The sequence below is a fragment of the Salminus brasiliensis genome, chromosome 4 (genome assembly GCF_030463535.1).
Source record: "Salminus brasiliensis chromosome 4, fSalBra1.hap2, whole genome shotgun sequence".
Taxonomy (NCBI): domain Eukaryota; kingdom Metazoa; phylum Chordata; class Actinopteri; order Characiformes; family Bryconidae; genus Salminus; species Salminus brasiliensis.
Genome location: NC_132881.1, coordinates 32,397,565 through 32,425,554, shown reverse-complemented (window position 1 = coordinate 32,425,554; position 27,990 = coordinate 32,397,565). Strand labels below are relative to the sequence as shown.

Here is a 27,990-nt window from a genome sequence, read left to right as displayed (position 1 = left end):
TAAAGCTGCATAACCGAGGCGAGACGGCGACCTCAGTCGATTATCTCTCCTTCCTTTGCTATCCAATGGATATTCACTGCAAGGCAGACCCCTTCACCGCCATGCACCGTAAGTAGACGCTCGCTTTCTCTTCTAAATCTCTGGGTTTTTAGAATAGAAAATAAGACAGTAAATACGTGCTATTTATTGTTTAAAACTTAATCACGCACACGCTAGGCTTCCTAATACGATTCTTCTGTAGAGTCTCACGCTTCCGAGTCTGGTTTGTGCGGAACTGTAAAACTAATACCAAATAATATAAAATAATAAAAATATATAAAATGTATGGTTAAATTATACATAAACTCTAGTAGTTAATTATTGTATTAACTGTGATAGAGCAGCACACAGCGGCAGAGCAGCAGAGATGATTGGCCATATCGTCGCTTGTGTTCTCCTGAACTGTGCAGCACTGGATGAAGTTGTAGCTACTAAAAAGTCGATGAAATTCCGTACAATCAAACAAGACCTGTAAAGATCCTGTAAAACTGACTGGCGTATTTCTGAACATTATTACTGTTTAACTGGATTTATGCACTATAGTGAATGCCAGAGAAATTCTTTTTACGCCAGCTTTACTTTTTCTTGCATTTTAAACTGAATGTTGAAGCCAAAAATGCAAGACTAGAGAGTTGACGAAATGATGGTAATTTAATATGGCGCTAATTATCGTTATTGGATGTATAAATATGTTATTTATATTAAGTAGTGCTAAATACAGTATACTCAACATGCCTGATAATTTTAATAACAGTAAAACCCATAGTAATATGTTTAGCTAAGTTTGGAAATAAAATTGTAACGAGCGCAACACGCGCATGTTATTTGTTCTCACTAAAAATAATAACATTAATAAATATATCTGTCACATATATCTGATATAATAATATCAGGATTTACCTCCTAAAACTGAAGTTTGTAACCAGATGATTGTCCACCAGCGGCTAATTTAATAATTAATTCTTAATCATTTCGCAGTTGCCTTCTCTGGAGTGGTAATATGAGTTATCAAAGCTCCTTTTAATTATTTACAATAATTGTGCGAGGCGAATGAAACAGCTCGAAACATAATCTGTGCGACATGTGTTCAGCTGCAGTGAAGAGCAGAGGAAAACACTGGGTTATGGATAGAGTAGCACGAGTTTATGAGTTTCGCCGGGCTAACAAAAATACACCAGTCTATTTGCGCGTGCGTGTGCTTTTGTGTGTGCATGTATGTGTGTGAAATCAATACAGTTATGAATCATTACACTCAGTGTTTGTGACTCCTAGTCATACTAATGTACTAGTCTTAATACTTATACTAATAACAATAATAACAATCCTACTACTGCTGATAATACTACTACTAATATCACCACCATTTCAACTACTACCAATAATGATATTCATAATAATAATGACAATAATAATGATAATAATAATAATAATAATAATAATAATAATAATAATAATAATAATAACATTAGAGAATTAACTGAGAATGAATTGGGATTTAAATGGTTATAAAGCAAAAAATAATGTAGATATTTTGAATGGACATAAACAAGCCTAGCATTTAAATCTTTATTAATTCTACTCTTTTATACGTTAGAAAAAATATAATATTAGAAAATACAATAACATCTCAATTTTCTCAGAAGCATAATGAACAGCATTCAGTCCATGTCTGGGTTTATGTGCCATGGTTTGTGGTATGTGTTTATGCGCTGTGTGTGTGATTTAGATATAGACGACAGAGAGAGAGAGAGAGAGAGAGAGAGAGAGAGAGAGAGAGAGAGAGAGAGAACGAAAGAAAGGAAGAGAGAGATAGAGAGGGGGGAAAAGTAAAAGGCCTACAGTGTGCGGTATATGTAGATTAGATTATGAACAGGGTAGTCGGTGGCCTTGTTTAAGATTTTGCTATAGTGTGTCTTCTGCACGCATGTAGTGTAATGTACTAATGTAACGCGTGTGTGTATGTGTTATATACCATCTAGGGCATGGGGGTGTAAACCAGCTAGGCGGGGTGTTTGTGAATGGCAGACCTCTACCTGATGTGGTCAGGCAAAGGATCGTGGAGCTGGCGCATCAAGGGGTCAGACCTTGTGACATCTCCAGACAACTCCGGGTCAGCCACGGCTGTGTCAGCAAAATCCTCGGCAGGTAGGAGAGAAACAGCAAGGAAGCACGCGCGCACACACACTTACTCACACACAGCTTTGTGGCTCTTTGTGCATGCATGTCGTCAAAACACCATAGCTGATCGCCAAAAGCTGAAACAGGCTGACAGCTAGACCACCACCAGCCTCATCTATCTCCCAGCCTATCAGTTTATCAGTCAGTCAGCTTTTAACACATCTCAGATCACCACAAACAGCTTCCTCTCCCAACTTGCTCCTCACTGGTGACATAATTCGCTTTAATTGATGGCTTATTGTTGTCAGGCAAGGAGAAAAGCTAAACTGTTTACTGGCCTCGTCTTCTAGATGCATATTTGAATTTTCTGAAATATTTTTCAGCTTTCAAAAGGATTTTATGAGGTATTTTGTTTTATACATTTGGAATGTGGAATAGAAAAGATGAGCTAGTCTTTATGTTGGTGGCATGTTTTAATGGGTGCATGGGACATAACCATACCAATAAAAGAAACATATTATTAACGTACTCAGAAGCTTCCAATGTGACGAGAAATATCCAAAACCGACAAAATCAGAATTAACACGAAATACTGCTGTAAAATAAGTTTATATATATATATATATGTGTGTGTGTGTGTGTGTGTGTGTCTCAAATTGAATAACCTACTGCTGTTTTGGTCAGATTGACTGGAAATGTACTACTAATAATAATGATAACTAATATTAATAAAAGCCACAAGTGTGATATTATTAATATTATTATGTGACTTTTACTGTATTGATACTGTTATTTTTTATATATCAGTGAAATGACCTTCGATCCGTGTCCTGCAGATACTATGAGACCGGCAGCATTAAACCTGGAGTTATTGGCGGGTCCAAACCCAAAGTGGCCACCCCAAAAGTAGTGGATAAAATCGCAGAGTACAAGCGGCAGAACCCCACCATGTTCGCCTGGGAGATCAGAGACAGACTGCTGGCCGAGGGAGTGTGTGACAACGACACAGTGCCAAGCGTGTCGTCTATCAACAGGTAACAGAATCAAACACTTCACTGTCATTACGGCGCTGAGGGAAAATGGCATAATCTGAGGGAAACACTGCAGGCATTTATTCTCCCTTATCGATTACACCTGAACACTGGCGGCGCAACGTTACAACTGTGTAAAATACAGGTTCCTAGATCATTTCCATTTTTAGATATATTACTATGTAATATTGATATAGTGTTAGAAATGTAAAACATGATTTTATAAATTAGGAAAAAGTCTAATAAAGAACAAAATACAAATGTATAAAATAATTGTATACTTAATCGCGTTAGTGTTAACGTGTTGCTGAACGCGGCGAAACCATTAGATCTGTCCACTGCTAAAGTTTGGGTCTCGTTAAGTTGCACTCAGGCCGCTCTCGAGCTCTCAGACTGACCGCGGTCAGAAGCACATGTGTGAAGTGAATACATGCCCAACGCGCACTGCAAGCGGTGTGGGAGCAAAATCCTGGAAAGGAATTAAATGAAGTTTTGGAATTAAAGATCGTTGTAACGGCAACAGAAATGTTTAGCGAATTAAATCCATTATTTTAATTATTATTACAGTTATTGTTACAAATATCACATGTAGCTAATTATTATTATTATTATTATTATTATTATTACTGCTGTATTGTTTTATATATAAGCTATCGTATGCACTGGTGAACAGACTGTATGGGAAGCTGAAGGAAACAAAACGAATAGGAAACTCTTTTCTTTATTTATTTCTCTACTTATTTTTTATTTTTGTAATTAAACAGTGGTGTAGTAAAAGAATAAGGCTGGTGGTCGGGGACGCATTCGATTGGGATTTACATATTAATATAATCCATTAAACATTCCCAATGCAAAACAAGTAATATTAACAACTCGTTGGCTTTCCTCCATTCGTTCCTCGATGAAACAGGAAGATCTCGGAGAAGTATCCCGAGTGAGGCCGGGAAAAAAGCGCGAGGTGCAAAAGGCCTACCTGCGAGCGAGAGTAATGAACTTTGGTTAGGAGGCACTGTTCCATAGAGCTGGCCAGCAGCATTACATTTTAATGAGCTGAAGTGAGATCATGGGCCGACCCGCACTAGACATTTCCGCGAAAAAAATGGGGGAAAGAGAGGCTGAAAAAATTCATTTCATGCACCGTGACTGCTTAAAAAGGGCAATTTGAACAGATCTCAACACATGTATATGGTATACTCCAAATCCGCGTTAATGCCACAAAAAGAGAACCGGTAAACTTTGGGTTCTAGTAAAGTTAGAGGGCACTGAAAGAGCCTGTTTCAACAAGCAAATGAGTGTTTTTGAATTTTCAGACCTGTCAGAAGACGGGTTGTATTTTTTAATAGTGTGTAAACTCTTTTGAAACGTGATGAACTTTGAACAATCAAAGTGCGTAAGTTGCATCACATTGTTTTGTGTGGTCATATATAACCAGTGATGAACACTGGTTTGATCTCCCCCACCAAAACAAATCACAAATAAAAGTCCTGTTAAAGAAACCTGATATTCTCTTACCAAACATGAACAAATTCCTATTTGCTGAAATATTAAGGTCAGGCTGCAAAACTCATCCATTTCAAACAGCAGTGTGCCTGCAAGCATTTCCCTTCTCTGGAGTTGGGATATATTTTGAGTGGTTAGGCAGTTGACCTCTGCTCTGCTGACATTAGAAGATGTCCCAGCTTTAAGCACATTTTCTCTGCATGAATTATTAAAGATTACACACAGGCTAGGTGGACACAGTGTCCTCCATACAACGTGGATTCACCAGCGCACACCTACGACTGAGCACTGCTAACACCATGACCCTAAGTGCCTTTCAATGCTATCGATTCATATTTTCATATTTCTACAGGGAATTTTCACCACTGTGGCAAGTCATTAATTCAGCCTTCTGGATTGCTTATTCAATAGGAAGTACATAGATTCCAAATAAAGTCCTTGAATTTATATGGCTTGTCTAAGTCATGGGGTCAAATCATTGTTATGGTTAGTTGTTAGAAATTCTAATAAAATATTAATGTGTGTATTTTTTTTCCAAGAAAGGCTTGGAGATCTTGCCATTCTTGCCAAAGGGCAGACCAAGGAGATACTGTAGACTGGTAAAAGCAAGCATTAAAAGAGATATTAGAAAGAGCCACTGTGTTTCATAGTTTACCAGCACGTCACATAAATTAGGGCCAAAAGTGGCAGTTTAGGAACTCTACCCACAACCATTTCACTAAAGCTGAAATGTTAGCAGTGGGAATAGTAGTATTTCTTCAGCACATAAACACAATCTACAACATTATAGAGCTGATGAATTTAGATCAAACTGAATTTCCTGCAAAATTAGATCTCAAATATAATGTAGCTGCATACATACTGTGGGGTATAGAGTGCAGAATATAGCTTTGAACAATATAAATGCATTCCCAGCAAAAGGTGACAGCTCCTTCTCTCAGAAGTGTGTCCCAGATTAAAGACATCAAATGTTGCAGTGGGCTTTTGTGAGGCAATGAGACACTATTGCTTTCCTGTCACATATAATTTATAGCCCTCCATTTGCATCTGTTCTCCTCTACTATTAATTCCCAACTTTTTTTTTTCTTATCTCCAAGTCCTAATCAATAGGGCCTCATCCGCATTGGCAGTCTGGGATGTTTGTACTAGAAAAAAAATGCTCTGATCAGGGAAGTCAGCAGTCTCAGTCTATAAGGGATCTTCACATCTTCAAAAGGATAGTTAGGTGCGAGAACAGAGAAAGAGAGGGATGGAGGGAGGGACACAGAAAGAGAGAACGAGGGAGGCAGAGAGTGAGAGAGAGATTATTAAAGTTGAGGCCAGGTCGAGGCAGTGAAGCCCATCATTGAGGTGAATTGATGTGATTTCATGCTTTGTTTGCAAGATCGTTCAGACCAAAGTGCAATGAAGACTTTCCCCCCATATCACACCTTTGAGGTAGTGGGACTTTATCATATTTCTAAAGCTGGGATCCCGTCTGATTGAATCTGTGCTCTCTGGGGTAGCTCTCACTCAGCCTTAAACATCTACGCCATGATTGTCCCTAATGCTCTCGGATTGGTTATTTGTGACAGACCCAAGTATCCTTATGGGAAGGGCCCAAAACAACTCAGTTTTACCCGGTCCATCGCAGCAGTGTACATTTGTAACAGAGCTCTGTTGAGCAGTTTAGCCTCTAAAGATCTGGCAACATAGTGAGCAGCATCTGTTCATCTTTGCAGGATAATAAGGACCAAAGTTCAGCAGCCTTTCCATCCATCTCCAGACGGGACGGGGACTACCCTTACCACAGCAGGACACACTATAGGTAAGACTAGACTACATATGTATATGTTTATATTATCTCATTGTAGCATAAATAAACAAATACATTACTTTTCTGATTGGGCAGTTAATGTAGAGAATGGGTCTCTTACATTTCCCTGTGCTTTGTCAGTGCCTAGCACGACCTCTCCACCCGTATCAAGTGCTTCCAACGACCCGGTGGGCTCCTACTCCATCAACGGCATCCTCGGAATCCCTCGCTCTAATGGCGAAAAGAGAAAACGTGACGATGGTAAGAGACTGGATTATACTCCACTGCTTGTACTCCTCTTAAGCTCCTTCTCTGTGCCATTCTACGAGCGCCTGTAAATTCAAATACAGTATCTGCAGGGAGATGAAGGTGGCACTTTGATAGCACTGGAAGAAGCATTCTGTTAAAGCGTTTTCAAGCGACTTGTGATGCAGTAATGCAGATTGGACTATTTCATTCAGCTGGTTGTTACTCTGCTGTTTGTGGAGTGGAAGCTCCTTTGTTATTTGAATGAAATAGCATCTCAGCACCAACTAGAAAATGATCATACAGCATGAGGCACTGTCATGTGGTGGGCATTATACTAATACATGTAAGCAAGTAGTGTGCCAAACTTAAAAGCTCCATTCCTTTGTAAATACCACAACTAAAAAGCTGCTCTAGAGTTTCTGGTCAACAGCATCCATTCTTGGAAGTGTATTTGTGAAGGTGTGGAATTAATTCACAGCAGACAATCTATAAAGTGTTAGCTTTAAATTAAATGACACTGATTTATCATTTGATAAAAAAAAAAAGAAAAAAAAGAAAACGTTTTCATGGTTTGTTGTCAGTCATGCACTTTCAAATGTGCAAGTTTAAATATATCCAGTTAGAGTAGCAGACCTTCAGGAGCTCCTGGCTGTCTGTATTTGCATAAGAAATACTTCCAATAGACACACGCTGCAACCATAGTCCACATAACAAGTTACAAAAACAGGGAAGCTGACCTCTTCTGACCAACATTTTCCCTCCTTTTCAAAACGAGGGGGCTCACACCGTCTAAGGCCCAATGGCTGATCTGCTCTTCAAACAATCAGCTTTTGAACGCTAGTGAATAAACATTAGAGTGGCGCTGGGCCGAACAAGCACACAGACATAGCAGCAGTTGAGGGGAGGGAGGGTGAAGTGGTTGGAAATGATCTTTTAAAACATTTATCAAAGCAGGCCTACTTGCTTCTTTTATGTTTCCATCTCTTTAGTTCTCTGGAGTGGCAACCACTTGGATGGGAGGAAAATAGGATATTGTAAGTTCTGTTAGCCCACCTTCTCTTTGCTTGCTGAATCACGGGCCACTCGACTCTGATCAAGTGGCCATGTGAGGGTGTGTGTATGTGTGTGTGTGGAAGCCCGGGTGAAGACTGGGTGGGAGGGTTTATGGTGGTGGTGGCGGTGGTGGTGATGGAGGGATACAGAGTGGGGATCTATATGTGTTGTTATGGAGATATTCCTGTATATTATATATATATATATATATATACTGTGAGAGAACGTGTCTTTAGCAGATTTGCTACATTTGCTAGAACGTGGTATGTTGCTTTGGAGCTTTTTGATTTTAGAAAGCCTTTTCCCTCCACTGTTGCCACAGACTGTGTCTAAAAGCAGAAAGCAGAAAGGTATATAGGTAATTATAACACTCAGATGTAAATGGTGATACAGTTTGTTTATAGTTTATTAAATATGAGTGCTGGACTCATTTTTAATTGTTCTGCCGATCAGTTGGCTGTAAAAGGTCAGTTTGTGATTCTGCTCACCTTGATATTACGATATTCTTAGACATTTATTACTGTTGCTGTAATGGTTTGTATAATGACTACTACTGCCATTACTACTGCAAGGTAAACATTACTGAAATTATTTTATATGTACATATGTTTGAAATAGTTTAAGCTTTGCTGTCTGTTTGTATACATACTTAGTCCATTCATACTGAATGCATATGCCATGCTGTGACCCTAATGAAGACCTCATAGCCCACTTTTTTGATGCGGTGCCAATTGTCCAAAAAAGCTGTGAGTTATTTAAACTTAGCCCTTATTTCACACAGAGACATCAGGGAGGCCGCTCGACAGCCAGCGCCTGGTTTCAATTTCATAGCAGCACAGCAGCCTTGGGCTACCTGAGCCATATTTGGCTTGGGTGCTGCAAGACTCGCCTTCATTAGCTGATGACATAACTGAAAATATGCTAATCCGATTTGAGGGCTAGGTAGAGTAATGCATACAGTGATACCTCCAAATGCAACATGAGCTAAAACATGGAAACTGATTTTACCAGAAAAAAAGTTGAGTTGTCAGATTTTTGCTTGTTTTTGAGTAGCGTAAAAAAAGATGTTAGTTCCCTCGGCACAGAGCAATACCAGGCCACCATGCTTTACTTGCAGACACAGAGGCCAGGTCTCTGCCGCCTGTGCATTGATGTTGGCAGTGCCCTTTAAGAAAAAAAAGGTCCCCATTACAAGAGGGATGTGGAGATAATGTAGTGTGACACGCGTTATGTACACAGGTCTTCGTAAGGGGAGCTTCAGGGACATAGGTGTCATAAGAGTCATTAATCTGCCATTTTCATGTGTTATTGCAAATTAAAAGTAGCATGTTACACTCGTTGGCTGTGGGTGATGTTGAGCGTGGTGCAGAGGGGAAAGGCAGGGGGTGGTGGGGTGGGGGTGTTGTGGGGGGGGTTGAATGGGGGGGGGGTTACCTCTCTAGATTAGTTCTTTGGTGGCAATAGCTCCCTGCACGTTGAACATAGTGACATTTAAGAGAATTTGCAATTCTGCAGAGAAAAGCTATTAATTCACAAATTAACATCCCCCTTCCTCTATCACGGATGCACAAGCTATTGAAAAGACAAAAGAAATAGCCTAAAGGGGAAGAGAGAGAGAGAGCTGCAGCCCTATCTGTGTAAAGATTGGTTTATATGTCTGCAAGCAGTGATACCAATTATACCAGCACACCGAGAATGCGCCTCAACCTTATTGCTGCCTTCGCAGGCCCCTCAATCCATTGCCAGATTTATTTGTGTATCTCATTATGGAAAATAGAATGCCTCTCTTGCCAAATGCATTAATGGCAAAAAGGGGGAATTTAAGCCTGTTTTGGGGGGTTTTTCACTCATCCATTAAGACCTCTATTCTGAAAAAGACAAATGAATGCACTGGGTTAATTACTAGCGTTTAGGCTTGAACAGTGTATTGATACTATACTATATGTTACTCCCATCCTCAGCAGTTTTCAGATGATTATGACCTTGCAATGGCTGATAAGCAGGTTGGCGTGACCCCACTCTCCTCCTACTGTCTTCTTCCTCCGTATGAAATCCAGGCAAACACAGGCTACTTAGGGAGTTGGAGCGTTTGAGGCTAGCCGTAATAAATTACCTACAAAAAAAAAAGACGTGACGGCTGAATTCTCTGTGGGAGTGGACCAGTGTGTGCGTGCAGGAGAGAGAAATTAAAGTGGGGTGATTTAAAAGGCATAGCAGCTTATTTATTTGACATTAGCATGATAAAGAGATTACATCCGCACTGCCCATGCCATCATGGTCAAGGCACGCAAAAGCCCCGGCACTTCCCTTTTTGTAGCTTGTTTGTTCATTTGACAGGCATCGCTTTGAGAGAGCATGGCCCCATGCACACCTCAAATCCCCCAACCCCCTCCACCCACCCCATGTTAAAATAGTTTGGCCTGCAGCTACAACGCTTTAGCCTGGTGCTTCCATTTCATGGCTTGTAAGATTCTATTGTGTCAATATGGATTCAACTCTAAAAAAAGGAGGGGAATAGAAATGAAATACATCCAAACCAAGAAATGGATTGGCCTCACGTCTAAATCGAATAAGAACATCCCACCGATTTCATCACGATGATGGCTCTCTGTATGAAAGAGAAAGCCCAGATTTGAGCTGGGCTGCAGAGCGGAACCATGAGAGAAGTAGGTGTCAAGGCTCCTTATCAAAGGACACAAAAGGTCTATGCCCTGCTCTGCTGATACATCTGCATTCAAGCAGACCTCCTTTCGCTGTCTGCTGCTGCTGCTGCTGCTGCCACTCGCCGCCGCTGCTTTAGCTGCTGCTGGCCCGCTCACACAAAAAACCCCAGACACCTCACAAATCCACAGCATGGAAATATCTAAGGACAGGGTGGTTCGCTTGAAGAGGAATCATGTCAGAGAAAAGTCAATTATGGGCACTGATGCTGAGAATTAATGGTGCGCTGCATTACTCAGGTTTTAAAAAAGGAGCAAGAGAGAGAGAGAGAGAGATTCAGGGAGTAAGTGAGAGTGAGGGAGAGAGAGAAAGAGAGGGAAGAGGAAGATGCATTCATTAATTGCGTTCCAGAACGTTGCATCACATGAGGCCAATGTGCTAAACGACGGACTGGGTGTGAGTACAGTAGAGGATGTGTGATATGGGTGAGAGGAGAAACCCACTCTGACAACGAGAGAAAGAGAGAGAGAGAGAGAGAGAGATAGAGAGAGAGAGAGATCAGCTCTAATTCCTCAGCCCACTGCCAGCCTGCACCCTGCTCAGCACGGCTAAATTGAATTAATAAAGCCTTTAAACATGCCGCAACATAACAGGAAATTAACAGCCCCGGTTGTGCTGCTGCCACCACCACTACCAGCACCGGCAGCAGCAATAGCAGCACCTCTCTCTATCTCTTCCTGCTCTCTCTCTCTCTTGCGCGCTCTCTCTCTCTGTTTCTCCCATTCTCATCTCTTACGATACAGTTATTTGCTGTGCAGCCTTTCCGCTCCACGGCTTTCATAAATAGGGGATTTTTTTCTCAAACTAAGTACAGCTGACATGGAAGGTGTACTTGCCCCCTCGCTCAATTCCTCTCTCTCTCTCTCTCTCTCTCTCTCTCTCTCTCTCTCTCTCTTCTCCGACTTTCTCTCTCTCTCTCACTGTGAGCTTTTAGGTCTGTTCCCTTAAAAATTGATTTTTTCACCCGTTTTTTTTTAGCCAGCTAAGGAGGGCGCAGGAAGTGTTCAGGTGAACACACAAACAGTTACACAATGTTTTTGAGCAAAGCAGAATCATCAGAATTTACTCTCATCTTTTTGACTTGTTTCGGTAAATCAGTAAAAAGGAACTTAATGCAAACAGTAAATTCTTCGCAGAACCTGCCCTCACTCAAAGACTGAGTTATAAAGGGTTTCTTTGAGTGATGCCATAGAAGAACCATTTTTGCAAACGGGATGTAGCCCTATGTTTGAAGAACCCTTTATAGCTTAAACGATGTTGATACAAAGGTTCTTTAAATATTACACACCTGATATTTCAGCAGCGTCTGGTCATGAATCTCTGATGAAAGTTTAGCTCTGTCCTGCTTAGCTTTATCAGGACCGGGCTCTCTGGAGGAGGACACTCAGGAGAAGAGTGTTTTATGGACTCTGGTTATCTGATCTGACAGAGTGGTGGTCCCATAGCACCAGAGTGCTAATGTACGAGGATGTCGAAACAAACGCACAAAGTGTCCCAATGTGATCAATACAGCACAACCACAGGGACATCAGCAAACAAACGGAGGCAGCAACAGCGTAATAGCCTCTTTTTGCTATGCAATCACCTCCTAAGATGCAGCTTCTCGGAGGTCAGAATGGTGTTATTAAATACCAAAATCATAAAACATTATGGCAGGCGAAGCACACTGAGTCAGGAACATGCAAGAACAAGAAAAGCTGATGTAACCTTGGTCTAGCTCAGATCTCCTCTAAATATTGTAATGTAGTGTAGAGCAGCCCAGCTCCCCTCCCCACCCACCCCCACCATTGCTCGAGCGGCAGCTGCGTCCCCTGTGTCCACCAGCAGCCCTGTGCGCTTTTGGGCTTTTTGAGTATGGGAGGCATGCTGTAGCACAGTGAATGACAAACGCTTGCTTATTGATCGCCGTTTGCACTTAGGCCAACTGATAGAAAGTAATTAATGACTCTATTTTCTTCTGTACCAAAGAGAACAATTGAGTTTTATACAGCAACAATACGAGGCCGTATGAAAGGCCCCCAAGGGAGTCATCCGTAAGAAATGCCTGACCTCAAATATGGAATGATTCAAATAATGCCAGGGGGGAAAACGCATGTATGAAAAGCATACATGCCACAAGAGGGATTAACAGGAAGGGGGAAAATATATATGGCTTTTTTTCTTGATGCTACACACAAAGAATACTGCACACACACACACTCAGACACACAAACCACTCTCTATCACAGCTCTCTATGGATCTATTTCTCTGTGAAAGTCAGGTTCATCCTATGGCTTCAGCCATTGAAAAAAGGTCAAGCTGGCGGGTAGAATGGCAATAACACCCCTGAAATGGTACTATCAGTGGAACATGATTGATCAATTGAATTCCATAGCACAGAAAAATGTGGGATTAAGTAGAGTATTATACGCACAATGAGTTGAGGCATGATGTTCATTTCAAGTTCATTTCGCCTCCCTCCTGCCACCAGATCAGGCAATCAATAGGGGCCTTGCATATCATATATCACCACACTCGCGCCGAGGAGAGAACATAATCTGCTGCAAATTTAGAATGACAGATTTGTAAGGGAACTAAAGCCAAAAGCTGGGAGGTTGGGCTGCTGTGGACACGGTGGGCCGGGGGTTGCAGGAACGTTGGCTGGAGGTTTGCGAAAGGGTTTTTTTCGAGAGCAAAAAAAGGAAGATGAAGCAGTGGGGAATCCAGAGCACCTGCTTTGGCGAGGTGATGAGGTCAGAATCCGAGGGGAAACTGCTCATTTGTTTATAGACAGTGGGTCTGAAGGAAATGCATAAGCTAGCAGTCAAGCAGTGTAATTGTATTCAAGCTGTAGCTGGCCCCCATTTTTCCAGGGAAAAGCAATCTGAAAGTGAAAGCAGCATTACATTCTAAAGGAAATTGTGCCTTTAAATAATAGCTCTCCATTTCCACCAGCCACCGAATGAGAACAACCCCCCCACCATCCCAACACCACCACCACCACCCCCCTTATTGCTACAGCTCATACTAAAACACATGGTCTTCCCAACAAGTCTATGTTTGCACTGAAGGTAATCCATCAATTACTGCAGACCTATCACATGATGATGGTGCTGATGCTGGACAGGGAGGGGGAGGTGGAAGTGTAGGAGGAGGAGAACCTCACTCTCTCTCTCTCTCTCCTCCCCTCTTACTTTCCCCCTTCTTTTTCTTTCTGGCACTCGCTTCACCCCCCCACAGCCCCCCCCCCTCCTTTCTGGCGCTGTCTATCCACAGCTATTAGGATCTGTTTGAGGCTAGTGCTGACTGAATTTGAACTGATATACTCCTATCTTTCAACTCTGCTCTCACTGCTGGTGCTGAGAGGTGCACTAGGCCAGGCTATGAGAGCAGGGAGTTTTTTTTCCCTTCTTCTTCTTTTGGGTGGCTGCCCTGCAATAGAAATGGGGCCATAATGACTGCTACTAGCATGTGGCCTTGTCCCTCTCTCCTCTCGTAGATGGCTCAGATGGCTCTGGCCCAAACAGTGATTCTCAGGGTAGTGTGGAGAGTTTACGGAAGCACCTGAGGGCTGATGCCTTCACTCAGCAGCAGCTGGAGGCTCTGGACCGGGTGTTTGAGCGGCCCTCGTACCCCGACGTCTTCCCAACGTCAGAGCACATCAAGCCAGAGCAGGTCAGTAACACTAAGGCTAACTGGAGAATAACTACAATAACAACAAACCCATTCAGCAGATCTAATACAAAACGTATAAATGGATAATAAGTCAAGCAAGATACCGTTTTATTTGAGCACTTTATTAAAAAATAAGGTGACTCCCTTGGTATCTCCAAGAGAACTGATAGTCTTTTACAGTTCTCCTGCTCATAACAATAAAACTCAAATGAACATCAATAGCTGTGTAATGACAACTATAAACAATATCTACTTACTTTAGCAAGTCATGATTCTGCAATGAATGCTAAATCTTATACTCCAAATTAAGTATTATTGTTTGTAAAAATTTGCTATTTGGTTTAATTGATTGTCTTAAATGAACTAGACCACACGTCTACTGGATTAACACAACTATAATGATTATAACATACAAAAATGATCCAAGCAGTGTGCTAGTGCAGTCAGATTTTCAGCTTAGCAACACAGGCAGCAAAGCAAATCTTTCTGTATACAACCTCTTATTTAAAGTCATAGACTTAACCTTTATTTACTTTAATTAGACTATTAAACAACAAGCGACTAGTAATTTTTCCCTTGAAACTCCAAGTGGAGGCCCATAAAGCAAAAGCAGAGGCCTAATTGAGTTCATTTTAATTTCTCTCCAATCGTGGCGAATTACACTGGTGATAAATCAGGGGGACAGCCCTCACCCCTAGTAGAGGGCCTAATTTGGAGCTAATTACAAAACTGATTTCTATTGGAAGATCAATACCAAAACGAATTGGAAATGACTTGCAATCACAAAGAGAGCCAGAGAAGGTATTAAAATTGTAGGGAAAGAGGTTAAGCGCAAGGGGGAAAAAAACGGCCCTGGAACAGTCCAGAAAAATCACTTTTAATTCAGCGTAATATTAATCACACCTTATTCCCTTTTACTGGTCTCTTATTCGGCCCCCTTTTTTAACTCTTGAAAGGGCGGCCCTATTAGCCAATGTCTGGTGTCTGAAGCAAGGCATTAAAAAGCCATTTTGGAAATGCTGAACTCAATGGACTCACCCCTCCCACACTTCTGCCAGCCATTTGGTCATCCTTTTCAGATGGCTCTTCAGTTGCCCCACGCCCAACCTGCCCCTATCTGCATGATAAAATGGCTGTTGTGCATCTGAGGCCAGGCCAAATAGAGAGGAACATCCGCCACTGGCCCAGTGAACAGTTGTATCAGACAATTAGAGTTTATCTGGGATAGAGACAGACAAGACCGGGGTCACGGCATTTCCCTTTGGGACACTGGTCCATTGAGGCACACAGATGCACGGACACACTCGTGCGCACACACCCAAGTGTGTGCTGTGTGTGTTTGTATATATGCACACACACATTAGAGGCCTCGTTTCATTAGCAGCGAGATAACCAGCAGAGCTAAGTATAAAGAATGCGAGAGACCTCTCATGAAAGACATATGGAGAAGTTTCCCCAACATCATCATATCTGCTCAATGCCTATTCTACTGTTTTTATCAGTCAAATATTTGCATAACACAACACTTTTTCAGAATCTGGGCCATCCATGAAAATTACTGTTCTTGCTGAAAATCTTGAACTCCTTTAATATATAACCTAAACAATTACATAAATCACATTTAGATCATTATTACACCCATCCAAAAATGCAATTCAGCAAATAGGGCATAAATCCATTGTGAATTCAAAATAATACAAATCTCTTTAATTGTTCTGTCTGGCACTTGCATGTGTCATCATTTTTTTCCCCAAAGAAAACAATTACAAACGGTCGGTTCTGGCTCTAGAAACGGGGCCACATGTCGGTAATCTAACAAAGCAGGGCCGTCTCTTCCCTTGGCTGGTCAGGGGGATGGCTGCAGTCAAGCACAAAGAGGCAGCTGACACCCCTGCCTTTCAACCCGCTCCAAATCCTACTCTCAGCTCCGCTCAAAAAAAAAAAAAATCTTAATGTATGCACTCACTATGCACATGCCCTCTCACCAAAATACACACTCAGGCCTTACAGTCTCTCTACTGTGAATGGGTAGAAAGGAGATGCTACAGAATTTCAGTATCACTGTATTCCAGGTGCTCATTTATAAAGTTACACAGCTACCACCTGAGCGGCCAGTAGATTAACCTAGATTAACCTTTCCCTTCCTTTTCCTCATAGTACTACACACCATAAAAAAGGATAGACAAAGCACTAAACATGGCTTCACATGATAATGGAACATACTTTGGCTGACTGGCAGCTCAGAAGCAGTTAGCTTTATAATTGGACACCTCGAACAGAGAGTTAGGCAGAGAGCTGTGCTGCTGTGCGCCTGTTTAAAGTGTCCCCCTCATTGGCAGGCTAATGAATACGCACTACCAGCACTGAACCCAGGACTGGACGAGGTCAAGCCCAGTCTGTCGACCAGCGCCAGCTCAGAATTGGGCTCCAGTGTGTCGCAGAGCTACCCGGTAGTGACAGGTAAGAGCGCTGGATCACCTGTCCTAGTCCAGGCCCGGAGGTGGGTAGCGTAGCCTAAACCAACACACAAGGAGATGAATCTGGCAGAAAACTTATAATAAATACACTACTTAAGTACTGAGTAACTTTTACTACATGTCGTCACTGTCACACAAAAACGGCACCTTTACAAGAGGAACATTTTTAATGGAAGTCAGTGTTAAAAGATTTCATTCCCAATCATAGCATTTCTATTGGTTCACTCATCCTGAAACTGAAACATCCTGAACAGATGTTAATGATGTCAGAAACTGAAAAATGGACATACAAGTTTTTTGGGTGACAGCGACAATATATCCAGGAACGTACAGCAGAATGCGATACGGTCAGCATCTCTCAGCTTAAGAAGTGAGGCCGCGCCATTCTCTTTTTGGTGAAATATTGGTCTAAAATAAAATATATAACCTCTTAAGTCAGAGGTTTGACCAATCGTAAAAATCAGATGTTGGGAATCATACAGATGCTGTTACCATCATAACATAATTAAATAAATAAATAAAAACAAGAAGGAAGGAGTAACTCTAGTAAATGGCTAGAGTGGAAGTAAGCAAGATTTGTATCCCAAGGCCTACCCACCTCTGCTCAGGCCAATAGCCTTTTGGCTAGCATTAGCTAGCATCAGGATTTATCTTCACTGTTAAATTTTTGTGTGTGACCTTTTTTCTAGACATGCTGAGTGGTAAAGTGAGCTATACAGAGCAAGCTGAGCTAAGTGTCTGTGTGAATCTGCCATTTATATCTAAAGTGGTCAGATTAGAGTGACCTGCTCTGACTACAGACAGGTGCTGATACTTGCATGGCAGGGTGGGAACACTCGAAGTGATGATTTGAGTGCTGACTGACAGTGTCAAGCAAGTCACTGTGCGATAATTGATGTGCCGGCTTCTGCTTGTCTCCTTCACTTACCGAGGAAGGGCGGATGAAAGTGGTCAATGATGCCTTCCTGTGTAAACACGACTGTTGTGAGAGTATTTTATTTAGACTGTACCTTTCAGACACATGGTCAGAAACAGTACTATGTGTACTGCTCTGCAGTGCTCCAGTAATACCCCCCCACCCCTCCTTCCCTCGCTTGTCGTCTATTGGTATGTAGTGGTTAATGTCAGCCTGGCTAATTGAAATATTGTTTCATTGCAGCGGCTGTTATTACCTCGGAGAAGGTTAAGTTTACTGATAGCCAACTGTCGCTCAGAGATTAATACACTGAGCTTTTAATAAAATTCACATAATTATGCAGGAGCCATCAAAGCCAATGAGTTCTGTGTGGGCGTAGGACAGGATGATTGAAAATTGCTGTGCCCCCTTCTCAAATGATAGCTGGCTAGTGTTATGCGAAAAGAAAGGGCTTTTTTTTCCTCCCAGTAATATGTGGGAGGTAGGATTCCCTCCAGAAAGTTGGGCCCCTGGAGAAGAAAGGTGTGTTTTTGTCCTTTGTATGAAAGCAGTCTCGGTCTGGGGAGCACCCTTATGGCAGGTGGCCTTTCTTGCACCTGGGATGGGACTCCACAAGGGGGTTTCAGTGGAGACCACCTTTCGTTTGACAAAATAAAGCTTCCCTCATAGAGGATCTGGATTTTTAATAGGTGTGTAATGACTATGTAGTTGTATAATTAGAGTGTGTTTACTTAGGGCTTAGAATGAAAGTGTTTAGTGTGATGCAGTGCGTGGCAAGGTTTACAGAACAGAAAGAACCAAAGAACAATGCCAGCAGAACCTTAAATTGTTATGTGTATTTTTCGAACATGAAATGATATCGTAATTATTTTCACCACTGACTTTCTGATGCACTGGGCACAAACCTCTTTCTTCGGAGGCCTTGAATATTAAATGTTGCGCATGGAATTTTAAATGGCTTTTGGCAGTAATAACTCCATTTATAATGCAGTGCTGAGCAAGTAATGTGGAGTGATATGCAATAACTGGATGTTATGGTGTTCTAGCATGTGATAAACTTTGGAAATGGGTATAAGGACCAAGTTAAAAGAGGTGCTAAATTATCCCCTGCATTTACATTGAGAGCCAATTTGGAATAAATGACTCCCTGCCATTGGATAGAGCTGCAGATTATGGTCATTCCCTGCAATGTTTTCCTGGGCCAATTAAAATTCACGCTGTCATTGATCATGTTGATTTTATGTCATGAGATTTGCATAATCTATTAAAGATGAATGATTAATGAACTCTTCATTACAAAACAGAAATTGGAATTTTAAGGGCAGCGCGAGGCGAAGGAGACACGGCTATTTTCTGTTGGCTGCTTATCCTATTAGCACAAGGAGCAAGGACTGCTGTTCTGGGGCTGCAAAAGACAGCAAGCACTGTTTGGTAGCTGGATTCGCTTATCCATACAGGGGTGTTTTTGGAGTAGGTCAGCGTCTCCTCTCTCTTCTTCACTGCTGTGTAGTGAAAGATATGCTTTTCTATTAGAGTGAAAGTATGTAGTAATTTCTGTGCAGATGCACTTAGAAGAACCACTTCTGGTTCCATGCAGAACCTTTTCTGTAAAGGAGATATGAGTGTGAAGAACCTTTAAACCTTTAAACATTGAGTCTTTTAACCGTTTGTAATTTTACTTTTACAAACATGTTTTTTTATGCAATCAAAAATAATTATTCTATGCCATCACTTCTAGGGTAACCTTTTGCAGCACTTTCATTATTAAGTCTGTACATAGGTACATAAAAGCACTGCATTTAATGCTAACATGCTAGGCCACTGCAAATGAAGTCAAGTGGATTAAGAGCTGAATAATGCATAAATGTCAGATTTCTAAACTCCACGCTCAGCTTCACGTCAGTTCAGAGGTGAATTGTACTCTTTTTGTGGTATTGTTTTTTTTTTTTGCACCACTGTCTTATCAGGATCAAGGAGGCTTCACATTCCAACACATGCATTTACAGTACTGAAAAAAACAAAAAAAAAAAACAAAGGCATGATTTATTCCATCTATGGAAACGAACTTGGGCGCTTTCCCGACATGACTCGTCTTTTTTGAAAAGGCCGTTTTGCACATACCTCTAGAATGAATGGCCAGTGCACATTCTTAAGCGCCCTCCCTGCAGAGGCATATAATGGAAGTCTTCCTGGTGCCAGTGGGATGGTACCGTGTAAATGGGCACCCCTCTGACCCGCTGAAAACCTGAGCAGGTGCTGAAGGGATCTCCCTTGTTCCAAATCTCTTTGGAGATGGTGGTGGGGTGGGTGGAAGGGTTGAAGTTGGGGAGGGGGTGCTGGGAGTGCTGCGCCTGAAAGCAACACAGCTCCATGTCTGGAGGCCGTGTTTAAAAAAAGAAAAGAAAGAAAGGAAAAGAAAGCATGGTGTAGGTGAAGTTAGAAGGAAAAGCAGCATACGCAGGCAGAGAGAAAAGAAAAGACTGCTTTGTGTCGGCCTATGCCGCTGATGAACTCCGGCTGAAATATATCCGCCAGAGAGCCATTTTTTAAGTGTGGCTTGCTATTCTCCAGTGAGCAGCGAACAACAGGCAGCCGGCTCGGCTGAGGCGCCTGATGTGTGGCCCGGTGACAAACTACCTGTGTCTCAGCTCAGCTCAGCACAGCCCCGCCAGGCCCTGCTGCCCAAATTAATGTTTATTTCATCCTCACAATAGCACACTAACCTTTGAGCACACATTTGATAACAAATGACTTTTAAACACACAGACAGGGAATTCAACTTTAATTCGCCTCTCCAAACATTCTTCGCTTAGTCGTAATTGATTAGATTTGTTTCTTTTTTGTAGACCTGTGATAAATGGCTAGCTCCCGAAAGCTGAAAAATGGAGGTCAAAGATTTTAGTTACTGTTATTCTTACATATATGAAGGTGTCCCTGTTGCAGAGAAATTAAAATATTGTGAAATCTCTAAAGACTTGTGTGCAGGTGACTTTGCTGTAGCTGCCAGGCTTAAAAAAGCAAGGTCAACCCCCCCAACCCACACACAGAGACACGCTCCCCTCAGTATACGCACCCATGTGAAACCATGCACTGGACAGAGACAGACGTGGAGAACTCTATAGGCCCGATGCTCTGATGTGTTTTGCTGCGAGAGAGCCTCCGCACAGACCTGTGTTTATCTCCCATCTCAGTAATCAGGAGCTTGACAGCCTTCCTTCTTCGCAGGCCTCGCTCGTCCGCGGGACAATAAGCAACAGCACTTCTGATTAGTTTCAAAGTTCACTGATCTTGAACACTAAACCCAGGTCAGCGTAGCACGGTGCCCTTGTCTGTCTGACAACAGCAGAGCGCCGCGTGTGAAAACAGGAGGCCTAATTCCCTACAAAAAAAAGCCTCTTTCCCTCTCCTTTATTGGCCTCAGAGCTTTTCGTCTCGAAAGCGGGCTTTATGGCCGACATCTCCTTCTGTCCCAAATATAGTCATCCGAGCTACTCATTTTTCACTGCCTTATTTTGTGTGGATGGTAACAACAGTTTTACATTCTCTAACAAGCGTGCCACTAAAAACCAGCGTTTATTGGTCAGGTACTGCATGTGGACATGGCCGGTAGACGCAGGCCTGCGCAGAAAGGGAAATTCTGCCATTGATTTGTGTGGGAAAGAGGCCAGTTAAGTTGCCCGATTTCCTGGCGTTAGGTCTGAAAGGGTTGTCAGGGTTGCGTCCGACATAAAGGAGGCCTTATCTTAATGAGGGATTCTCTGCACACAGCTCGGTTGTAAAACAACAATAGTTGGGAAGCAGCTAATGAGGCTATCATGGAGCTGTGAGAGCCCTCCCCACAGACCACGCTAACAGCAGAGGATGTTAAAGAGGATGAGGAAAGGGGGGGAGAGGGAGAAAGGCAAAGAGAGAAAGAGAGAGATAGAAACAGAGAGAGAGAGAGAGAGAGAGAGAGAAACAGAGAGAAATTACACTGATTGTTTGGGTTGCAAAAGCAAACCCACTAAGATGAATGAAAAGTGCCACGTTTCATCAGCTATATGATATTAATGCCGATGTTTCAAACAGGCTGTTTTATAATTTGATGTCTTTTTTTCAGCTGGTTATTTTCATACTCGTAAACCTGAGGGAAATTTCCCTGATATCCGAGCTTGATCGACCTGGGAGGCTTACTGTTGCTTGTTGATATTATTTTACAAATACTGTACACACTGAAATGACCTAATAACGAGGAAACATTCTCATTTGTTAGCGTAAAACGAAACCCAACAAGCCATAATTTGCTTTAAAATAATTCATGTTGCTTAGGTTCATTACAAGGATTCAGGTTGCAGAAATTAAATATATCCTATGCATGAGTTGTTGCACAACAAAACAGACCACTTGTGTGCTGGAAAGTGGAGTTATCTCTTGCCTGACACTTCACCTTCAGACTTGTATTCAGCCAAGATTTCAAAGGAAAAACCCAAGGGTTTGGGCTGAGAAAGATTTATCTGGGCCTTTTAAGTGAAGAATGCTCTTCACGCTCTGGGATTTACATTCACGAGCTGTAGGAGATGACCGCATTAGATTCCCCTTGCTTAACAAAGTATGTTCAAGCTATCGCCAGTCTAATTATGTGGGGGTCAGTCGCCTTACACGCTGTGTGTGCTACTGTAAACACTGTCTGTGTGATCTGGGTTTATGTGTGTGTGCGTGTGTGTGTGTGTCCTCCTCATGCTCTTTGAACCCAGCTAACCTGCCAGCTGACTAAGACATTACACAGATATACATACAGGTTAATAAAGCACATTGTCATGGTCATGCAAAAACCTTATATCTAAAATAGCAACTTTACAGGAGGAGATTCATATAATGTAACAGAGTCATGTAATGTAAAAACGGAGTTTATACCAAAATTTTGGAGCAGTTTAGTTAGTTTATTCACTGTGGAATTCTGGATGAAAAATTATGTAAAAAAGTAAAAAATATAAAATTGAAGATTCAAGGCAGCGACAATATGCTAATACTTCAGGATAAACTGGATGACTGGGTCTCAACACAATGCAGTCATACGTTACCACACAAGATTTACTTTATCAAAACAAAATAACACACACACACACACTATCACAGCACACAGTCGGACAAATCCAAAATTCATTCCATCTTCCTTTTGTTCCGCTGGCTTTGACCGACTGGTCCCATTCACATCACCCATCCTTCACATTCCATTTTTTTGTTTTGTTTTTGTGCTTGTGTGTGTGCCTGTGCATTGTCTGATTGTGTGTGTGGCTTTTGTTTTGTTTCTCCACCCGGCAGAGTCCCATTCGTCCTCGGTGTGTGTTAAGCAAGAGCCACACGAGGCTTCGCTGGCTCCTTTCACCCCCTCCTCGCTGGCAACCTCGGGCCTAGCGGAACTGTTGCCCTTCCAGCCCAGCGTGTCAGTAGACGCCTCCACCCCCTGCTACGGTGCCTATGCCCACCATGGCCCCAGCTACGGCCAGTATGCAAGCCAGCCTATTATAGCAGGTACAGCCCTACTGGAGTAAAGAAAAAAAAGAAAAGATTATTGTACCCTGCGCTGGTTGGGGGGAGACAGCTACTGCCCTACTGTAGTCCAGTATAGTCCACCTCAACTCTAGAGCTACTTCCAAAGAAAATGATGATGACTGGTTTTGTGATCCTTGTTATGCTGGGAGTGGTTTGGCGATATGGTTCTTGTCTTTGCGTCCTCGTTTTTGTACTTGTCTCTAAAATCACAGACTTCAATTTACATTATCTATCATGCATACATGCATATCATCACTGTCACAAAAATGATATCTTTATGTAAATTGCCATTTAATACTTTTCAGCTTTCATTATAATTTCATTGAATTTTACCATAAAGTTCTAGTTTGCAAGGCTTTTGCATGACAGTGACACTATTATACATACCTGCATAACTTCTATCACCATCTATCATCATCAAAACAATAACTGGATCTCTGAGTATTTATCTTTTTATTATTTACTATAAAAACACATGTAAAACATATACACAAGGCCCCTTCACTCTTTTCACATTTTTATTATTATTATTATTATTATTAATAATAATAATAATAATAATAACAATAATAATAACAAGTAAATAATAGGTCTGCATCATTATTTGATTATTTATGTCTGTTAAGTTTAAGTAGTTTTAATTATGTAAATAATCTCAAAATCTTGAGGCGAACTGGACTGAAGAAACAGTTATATAGTAAATGTAGTAAAAAAGTTTTTCTATCCTGTTAAAAATGACTGCTGTATAGCTGTGTGAAGTCTGATGATGAGATCAAGTATTCATGGACTACAGCTTTTGCACAGCTAAAACAAATAATCCACTGCCTTCATCATTTGATTGATATATGGAGGCCCTATTGTTCATCGAGTCCAAATGGTAAATTATGTAAATTAGCCCAAAATCTGTTATGGCAGAGTGACATTGTCCTGCTGGGTTTGTGTTTATTTTTGTTTGGAGGATGAAATAAGTCAATAGGAAAATAGGTTTGACAAAAGAACCCTTGATTTAAAAAAAATAAATATATGTACAGGCCAGGATGTATGAATCTGTACATCATCGGACTGCTTCTGCAGACTAATGCTAACCATTTAAATGAATACAGAATTTTAAATGAGGCATGCAGGGCTCAGTAACAGTGCTCTGAAAGTGACTGTTGCTCATGATTTGTGAAATGGGGCCAAGATATACAAGCAAATGTTCATCATTTTGTTTAAATGGCCTTTAGGTGCAGGAGATTACAGATTGTTTGCTGAGTTGCTAATGCAATAGGCACAGAAGAATCAGGAAATTAGCATTGATGGAATAATGCATAGTGCTACAATCACTAGTCCACTACTATTAGGAGTTGTATTAGTATTAGTCTCTACCTAAATTTTACACACCTTAGCTGTATTTTGTAATGAATGGTGTTCATTTACTCAGTTAGCTCATCTTCTTATACACAGATGCAGGTGTCATTTCATGGTACTAGCACATTTCTCTTATTTAAAAAGTAAGCAACTCAGACTGCTAGCTACCACTATCCCTCATGGCTGTACAGAGGCACTCTTGCTAACAAAGGCAGGAGGCCCAGTAAAGGCCCATGTTCCAGAGCCAGGGCCAATGGCTCATCCAGAAGAGCTGGCCGTCACCACTAATTATGGCACTGAATGTGGAGGCCAAGCGTGCTTCTACCCTCAGCAGTACTGAGGTCTTCAGTAAAAGCTCTCCCAAAGAACAGCTTTCAGTTCTGTTCATCTCTGTCACTTTACAAAAAAAAGACACATGAGTGAAAACTGGCATTCGGTGTTGCTCTATGAAGCGGTGGAAGTTGAAAGCCAAGATGACAGAAAAAAAAGCTATGGCATTCTGCTGTGTAAGCAGATTTTGAATGGTGGAGTGTAGAGATGATCTTTGACCACAGCATGGTTTGCCTGTAATGAGTTTTGGACAATATAGCCTCGTTGTTTGTCTTTCTAATCATCTGTGGCTGGTTTGCTGGCGCCCTCTTTGATAACTGATGAGATTTGGATCTGAAGCATTACTGGTGATTACTGACACTGCTACGGTGGAAAAGAGGAGGAAATGTTTTGATTTGATTGAAAGCATTTATGGTTGTTGTGCTCAAGGTCACATATCTTCACATTGCGTTACTGCTGAAAGCTTAGGGCTCTTTTCCAGTTTATTTTATGCACCATAAACTTTACAGTGAAATGTGGTCTACACCATACACTTACATACCTACAGTATGTCAAAGAGCAACTGCTTTTCTTTTTTTTTCTTGTAAAGGTTTTTTGAAAGATTATGGAAATCAAACTAGTCAGGATTCAACTTTTCATGTCCATATGTTTATATATGAAGCATGTCTCCTTCAGTTCAGACTCAGTCCTGGAGCTGATTTTACATTCTCTGCCTTTTTTTTTTTTTCAGGTCGAGACATGGCCAGCACGACTCTCCCAGGCTACCCCCCTCATGTCCCCCCCACTGGGCAGGGAAGCTACCCCACCTCAACACTTGCTGGAATGGTCCCTGGTAAGTGACATTACTCGTTTTATGGGGCTGTTAATTTTAAGAGAGCTCGTAATATTTTCACCAATTGACCATCTTCAGCAAACCTGAGGTCATTCAAAGCCAACATAAAGTTCATAAAGAAATGTTTGGAGGGCTTACTTTTTTATAGTGTGCCAGGACTTAGCGTGTCTGCTGAGACTTCCAATTAAATACAGAAGCAGACAAAAGTACTAAATACTAGATTTGTGTTTTAGCAGAATGCTAAGTATAGTGTGAACAAAGAAGGGCAACCATGCAGTGACTATAGGCTTATTAAGGACAACATCTGACTCGTAGGCCTCTTCAGACACATAATTGACCTGTAAGGAAGCATCAGGCTGCTTATTGGCTGAGTAGGAGCAAATTAGCGCTGCTCAATAAGCGATCAGGGTGCGGGATATAGGACAGTTCCTCTCAGTTCCACTCGGGTTCCAGCACTCATTACCACCCCCCCACCCCCCCAACAGCATTCTCACGGACCATCGATAAACAGGGCTCTCTCCGCCCCAGCCTGCAGTGCTGTAGAGCGTATCTCTTTCCCCCTCTACTTAACCTGCAGTTCAGGTTCACAGCAAACAGTTAAGGGTCACAAAACAGCGGGCGGGAAGGCCTGTAAATATTTAAATCACTATCTCTCAGAGGGACCCGGCTTGAGTTTCACTGCCAGCCACCAGGACAGGATGCAATCTGGCAACAGACTAGTGCCCTCTCCCCAAACAGCGCACACAGAGACATGGATACACACACACACAACACGAGTTCTGTACAGTACAGTACTGTAAGAGGCCAGCGGTACCTGTAGGACGCTTTCATGCTTTATCCCAGGCCTGGCCTCAACATCAGTGACAAAATGCACCCCACAGCATCTGCACAAACATACTTTGAGCAAAAAAATTGGAAAACAAATATTTTACATCAAACACAGAAGGATTCTGGTGCCGGTCACTGTTGAGTGCTTCAGCCAGATTCAGGCTCCCTAGGCTGCAAACATGAATACTGTTTTTTTTCTGGGCAAATTTAATTCAGTGACAGAATTCATTTGTTGGGCAAACATATCTTTACAGGTACATCAAATATGGTTTCATCAAAGATTCATTTTCGCTGGTCACACACACACTGAGAAATCCTCTTAAATCCAGCAGCCGTGGGTTTAGTGTGCACTCCCATTCATCTGGTCCCCGGACGACTAAGATTTAGTGACAGACCCCAAACACTGTTAAAGCAAAAGCCATTCCTCACCAGCTTCATATAAACCCCAGCCTTTATTGTCTCATAAAAGAAAGAAACGTGGGGGGGACCAACAGCATTGCTCACTGACACGCTTGCGGCTGTTCCCTGAAAGTCGAATCCAGGCTATATAAAGAGGGAGCTTTTGGAACTTTGCGGAAAGCAGGGAAAGTGAACTCTAATCACAATGACAGATATAAAAAAAAATCTCAAAACATAGCAGAGAGTTAGAGTTCAAATTCAAAAGGCAAATTCAACCAAAATGCTCAGGGCTAAGGGGCTTAAAACATAAGCAACCCAAGTTTCAAGTGCTCCGACAATATTTCAGGAAAGTATAAAGACAACAGTAATTTAAACCCATTCACATGAGCAGACAATATGTTCTGGTATAACTAGAGTAAGCTGCATCAACTGAATTGGATATTTCATTATATGCTTTTTAGAGTGTCGTTTGTTTTGTTTTTTTAGGAAGCGATTTTTCAGGAAACCCCTACTCCCATCCACAATACACAACCTACAATGAGGCTTGGAGGTTCAGCAACCCTGCATTATTAAGTGAGTATTAGCATTTTAATCTACATGTTTATCCCATATGTTACTGGATCTGTAAAGTGGGCTTATATAAATAATATTTACAAAACTTGGCAATTTAAAATTGTATTTGCCTACATTTTTCATAACTTGTTTTTTTTCCTGATATTAAGTAGTCTGAACGCTGATGTAGTGATATGTGATATTTACAAATTGTATAGATTTCTGATGTAACTACATATATTATTTACTATTGTTCAAATGAAGGCTATTTATGTAAGCTTAAATAATTATTACTTCAAGCCACACTACCTGCTTTTAGTCTGAAATGAGCTCATATTTTCCTCTGCTTTTGTGTGGGCCTGAATGTTCCTATGCTGTGGTGATTTGGTGCACTGGGTGGTTTCAAACGGTCCGCTCTTCTGTTAACTTCCAGGTTCCCCTTATTATTATAGTGCCGCATCCCGGGGCTCCGCCCCTCCCACTGCTGCCACTGCCTATGACCGCCACTAGTTACCATGGCAACCCAATCAAACTGCAGCACCATGGTCGTGGCCTCCATATTGTACCAGTCTGAACGGCATTAAGGTCCACGGGATTGAACGTGACTCTCTTC

The 27,990-nt window shown here is 41.7% G+C and overlaps 1 protein-coding gene across 9 annotated transcripts; it reads left to right on the top strand.

The window, feature by feature from the left end:
* Nucleotides 1-65: 65 nt before the first annotated feature.
* Nucleotides 66-27,951, top strand: pax2a (paired box 2a). Of its 9 annotated transcripts, none has more exons than XM_072678059.1 (11): nucleotides 66-108; nucleotides 2,019-2,184; nucleotides 2,994-3,191; nucleotides 6,410-6,495; nucleotides 6,625-6,744; nucleotides 7,722-7,766; nucleotides 13,986-14,161; nucleotides 16,501-16,621; nucleotides 25,497-25,598; nucleotides 27,312-27,398; nucleotides 27,830-27,951. In XM_072678059.1, the coding sequence occupies exons 1-11, from the start codon at nucleotides 66-68 to the stop codon at nucleotides 27,949-27,951; spliced, it is 1,266 nt and encodes a 421-aa protein (XP_072534160.1). The 9 variants fall into 9 exon arrangements, with proteins under 9 accessions (XP_072534160.1, XP_072534159.1, XP_072534166.1 ...); XM_072678058.1 differs by having other exon boundaries at nucleotides 2,007-2,184; XM_072678065.1 differs by having other exon boundaries at nucleotides 27,811-27,887.
* Nucleotides 27,952-27,990: the final 39 nt, after the last annotated feature.